At 61.4% G+C, this 4840-nt stretch overlaps 1 protein-coding gene across 1 annotated transcript; it reads left to right on the top strand.

Annotated features, from left to right (window-relative positions):
* The first annotated feature begins 104 nt into the window (after positions 1 to 104).
* Positions 105 to 449, top strand: NRARP (NOTCH-regulated ankyrin repeat protein). The gene has a single exon (XM_006900612.1). The coding sequence runs from the start codon at positions 105 to 107 to the stop codon at positions 447 to 449; it is 345 nt and encodes a 114-aa protein (XP_006900674.1).
* Positions 450 to 4840: the final 4391 nt, after the last annotated feature.

Below are 4840 nucleotides of genomic sequence, written 5' to 3'. Positions count from 1 at the left end.
CGCCGAGGCGCGCCCCAAGGCAGCCGGGGCCCCGCGCCGCAGCCTGCGCTGAGCCGGCCCGCCCCGGCCCCTGGCCCGTCTCTCGGCCTGGGTGCGGCAGCAGCATGAGCCAGGCCGAGCTGTCCACCTGCTCAGCGCCGCAGTCGCAACGGATCTTTCAGGAGGCCGTGCGCAAGGGCAACACGCAGGAGCTGCAGTCGCTGCTGCAGAATATGACGAACTGCGAGTTCAACGTGAACTCGTTCGGGCCCGAGGGCCAGACGGCTCTGCACCAGTCAGTCATCGATGGTAACCTGGAACTCGTGAAGCTGCTGGTTAAGTTCGGCGCCGACATCCGCCTGGCCAACCGCGACGGCTGGAGCGCGCTGCACATCGCCGCGTTCGGCGGCCACCAGGACATCGTGCTGTATCTCATCACCAAGGCCAAGTACGCGGCCAGCGGCCGGTGATGCCCAGCTGTGCGCCAGAGCCCGCGCCGGGCGCCCGAGTCCTCTCTGCTGTACCTTCCCGCCAACTACCTCGGTGTGTGCAGGGTCGCTGGCCCAGCCACAAGCCCTTCGCCCTCCACGACGAGGTTGCTGCGCGAGCGCGCGTGTCCTCGGCACCTGCTCCTCTGGGGTCTCACAGCTCCGCCCGCTGAGTGCCACCCCCCAGTCCCCCGGCGGCCTCCGGGCCCCTGCGCTTCCCGGCCCTGCCGCCGGGCGAGTGGGGGCGGGGTGGAGGCTCCAGCCCCTTTGAAATTTGAGTCACACCATCCAGTTCGGAATCCCGAGATACCGGATCCTCAGCTTGAGGTGTTTTCTCCTGCTGGTGAAGAGCGCGCTGGGGACGCCGCCCGGGGAGCCCTTGCTCGCAAGACGCGCCCACTCCCGCGCCCGGCGCCGACTGGGAAGGATCCCTGCTCACGGGGTCCTTCTGCACTGTCTCTCGAGCTTGTGTCTATCTGTGGGTGAGCCTCGTGCGCCTGGTGGTTTTGTTAGGGAGCTGTTGTGCGTGTTCATGTTCACTGTGCTTTGTGGGAGAATGTGCGTGGTCCCTAGTCTGAAAACTTGAGCCTTCGCAGCACTGAAAATGCCGCCTGCGGGGTCTCCGGCGCCGCCCCTCCCCCACTGCCCCTCCCCCGCTCCTACACCCCCTGCGCCCCGCTCTCCACCAGCTCCCTCCCGAGAACAATTCCTTGCGTTTGGAGGCGCCAGGCCCCGCGCTCCCCTCTCCGCCTTGTGCCAGTTCTGTGAGCGGCGGCCACCCCCAACCCTGCTGGTCTCCCCGTTTCCACCAGAGCCTGGGAACTCTGGTGCTCACAGGGGACGCAGTGGGGGCTCCACCTTCTTCTAGTGAGAGTCGTCCTAGGTAACACTGGGTTGCACACTTGTCTAAGAAGTAAATGGATTTCCCACAGTTCTATGTCATAACATTTATGACTATAAAATACTGACCTATTTTAAAGCCAGGTTCTCGTGTATGCTTGAATCTTGGTTATAATCCCCATTTTAAAGGGCGTTGTAACCACCGTTGTGAAGGCAACAGAGCGTACCCATATTTATATTTTTATAAAATGCCTATAAACTGTGACGCTCTGAGAATCGCTGGGCATTGAAGGACCGGCTGCCCGCCCGGAGCTTCCAGAAGCCAATCCGAAGCTTCGTGGGGGAGGGGCCGGCGGTGGCTGCGGGTCGTTCTGTCCCGAAAGGCCCCCTTCCCGGTCCCTGCGGTTCCCAATTTCTATGCAAACCCAGGCCCTGTTGTTTTGATCCCGGGAAATAAAAGGGAGACTGAATGATTCAGATTTAAATGAGGTTCCCCTCGCGCGGTGCCGCTGACCCTTCATGCCTAAATGGGGAGCTGAGCGGACCCACGTGGATGGGGCCTTTGTGCGGACTGGCCACATGGCCCTACAGCCCCAAGTGGGGCACGGAGCACACCTCGGCCGAGGTGCAGACGGTGAAACTGAGGCACAGATCTCTCCACAGTAGCTTTCCTGGATATTCTTTTTAGATGCAAATACCTTTTTAATTATGTTAATGTTGGGATATTTCAGGCTTCTCTCTCAGCCGCATGTGTCCCGTCTGGTCGCGGCTAACTGGGTTTAAGACCACAACAAGATCCTAAGTGTACCATAGAGACTTGTAGCACAGCATGAAAAATTTTAAATAAATTTTTCATTGGTCTTTTTATATGAAAAACAAAGTTTGTGGGTTCTTCTTGGTCCGGGAGGAGGGTCAGGCTGTCCGTGCGCACCCCATGATGGAATTCAAGTTTAAAGGGGCCGCCGCCCCTCTCTGGCACCTGCTAGTACCCTGGCAGGGCACCCCCAACGTCTTGGGCCCCCCCCACTCTCCCTGCGGAGACTATCTGTGCTGTGTTGTGAGATGCCTAAGGTCCTTGAAGGACCAGGCCTCTCCTGTCCCCCATAGGTACAGAGAAGGCTGCTTGGGTAGCGTGTAGCTGCTGCCACGGGGAGCACTCGGCCGGAGGAGCAGGGGCAGAGATGGACAGGGGCCAATTTGCAGACGACTCTCAGCCTGTTTCTAAGACGCTTACCAGGGTCCAGCAGAGGGTGGGCAAGGACCTCCACCCTTGAGACAGGACCCCATCCCCAGAAATGGTAGCCTGCAGAGGAGACCTGTGGGGGACCTGCACAGCAGAGTTACCAGAGTCACAAGGTGGAGATGACTGTGGTGCTTTGTGACCCCCTTGGAAGCAGCCCAGGTGTGGCACCCTCTCTGGCACAGAGTGCTGCAGCTCTCAGCCTGCCCACAGGCTCTGCCCACAGGCACAGTGATCCCTCTGGCTGGCTCTGCAGGTCCACTGTCACTAGGTTAGTGAGCTGGGCTGCAAGAGGGGCCATCGGGTCCTCAGACATGCCCAGAAGTCTGAGGCTCTTGTGTCTCCAGGACGGAATGGGGGATGAAACAAGAAAGAATATACACAACAGGTCCTGACCCAGGACGGTAAGTTGTCCCAGGACCTGCCAGAAGTGCAGGAATGCTAAACTGCCACACAGGTTGGTGAAATGCCCGGCTTGCATTTTCTGTGTGGGCTCTGCTGCTCCTGGACACACACAGAAGGTCTAGGAGTATGGATGTGCGCTGATAAGGTCCCTCCAAACCAGGAGAGTGGGGCAGCCCAGCTCACACCTGTGGGGCCTGGCTGGCTGTACCCCCTTCTCAGCTGAGGGAGGACCACATGTGTGACCTCCCCAAAGCCTCTCAGGAAGGGCAGACCAGCTCCAGCACCATTCTCCTGTCCATGAGGCACGTTGCAGAGAGAAATCTGGCCCAGGGTCACCCGGCCTTTGGAGGGCAGTCCAGGACATGGATCACAGCCTGCCTTGTCCCGGGAGTAGCCCTGAGTGAAGGTGAGGCCAGTGGGCTCTGGGGCCCAGCCCTCCATCAGCCTAGGAGGAAACTGCCCTGCTGTGCCTTTAAAGGCTCTTTGTGGCCATGGTGTGGAAAAGGGGCAGTGGACTGAGGGCACCAGACAGTGCCCAGTGAGCCTCCATGCCTCTGAGGCCCCCTCAGTGGGCCTCTGCCCTGACCACCCTAGGTGGGGTGATAGGACACTGGGGCCATAACCAGGCTCTTGGGGGTCAGTTAAAGGTTTCAACCTGGGGTCCTAAGGAGAGAGACCACAGGCAGGACTGGGCCCCTGAGAGAAGGGACAGACCAAAGTGGCCAAGCCCATCCCTCTCTAGCAAAAGTGGACCTCAGGGTCCTGTCTGCTGCTGGGTTTTGGGAGAGATACTGGAGACACCAGAGGTACTGGAAGCTGCTGGCCTCAGCAGCCCTGGGGAAGGAAAATGGGGTTTGGGGTTCAGCAAATGAGTGAGAAGGACAGAGGGAGCTGTCCGAAGAAAGCCTTTCAGCTCACAGGGCCAGGGCACCGCAAACAGCGGCCGGTAGCCTCGCATGTAGCCTGGGTCTCGAAGGAAGGGAGTGGCCCAGCAGCAAAAACACCAGTGCGCGGGACTGTGAGGGTCAGGCACCGAGGGGTCGGGCTCCAGCCCATCCGCAGGGCTCGGGAGCCCCCTGACCCTCCTCGCCCGCCCCGTCCACTTCAGCGCATTCTTCTGCCTGGCTGGCTGGCTGACCATGCTTGTGCGTCCGTCTGTCGAACTTTCTTCTCTCCCAAGAGAAGGGCTGCCCCGAAGCGCGGCCCCCATTCATTCCCGCGGCCTCTGCCCTTTCCTCCGCGCAGGTCCGGCTCCGGGCGCAGCTGCTATGCTAATGAGGGCAGAGGGGCGGGGCGGGCAGCGAGAAGGGGGTGCCGAGCGGACAGGGGTCAGCTGAAAGCGGAGCAAAGGAGGCTGGGGAGAGCAGGACGCCCAGGGGGCCGGTGTGGGGTTGGGGGCGCTCACTTTCCCACCGGAGGGCTCCAGGGTGTGGTGTCCGCCCTCAGGTATGGTGACCCCTGTGTCCGGCCTCAGTGTCCGTCCTCGGGTGTATTGGCCTCGGTATCCAGTCTCAGTGTCCACCCTCAGGTGTCCCGTCCTTGGTGTCCGCCCTCTGTGCCTACCCTCAGTGTCCAGCCTCGGGTGTCCTGGGCTCCGTGTCCTATCTCGGTGTCCAGCCTCAGGTGTCCTGGGCTCTCGGCCAGCACCCTGGGGATGGGTCTGCCCGCCTCTCCCCCGCGCATCTGCAGGCGATCGAGGTCTGGGGGCGCCAGGGGCCGGTTCTGCTCGGGGTCGAGGCCTCAAACACGCAGAAAAGCTCCTCCTGGGGTCCCCACGCCGCCCTTCCGGCTGCACAGCCTCTGCCCACACGAGGGTCGTGCAGTCCGGCCGGCCAACTCGCGGGAGGAGCCATCGGCTGGACACAGGGAACCTCGCGGGTGCGGCCTG

Source organism: Elephantulus edwardii, unplaced genomic scaffold, assembly GCF_000299155.1.
Source record: "Elephantulus edwardii isolate Elephantulus edwardi_28Jun2011 unplaced genomic scaffold, EleEdw1.0 scaffold00289, whole genome shotgun sequence".
Lineage (NCBI taxonomy): Eukaryota > Metazoa > Chordata > Mammalia > Macroscelidea > Macroscelididae > Elephantulus > Elephantulus edwardii.
Note: the sequence above shows the minus strand (reverse complement) of the source record. Positions and strands in the feature narration are given on the sequence as shown.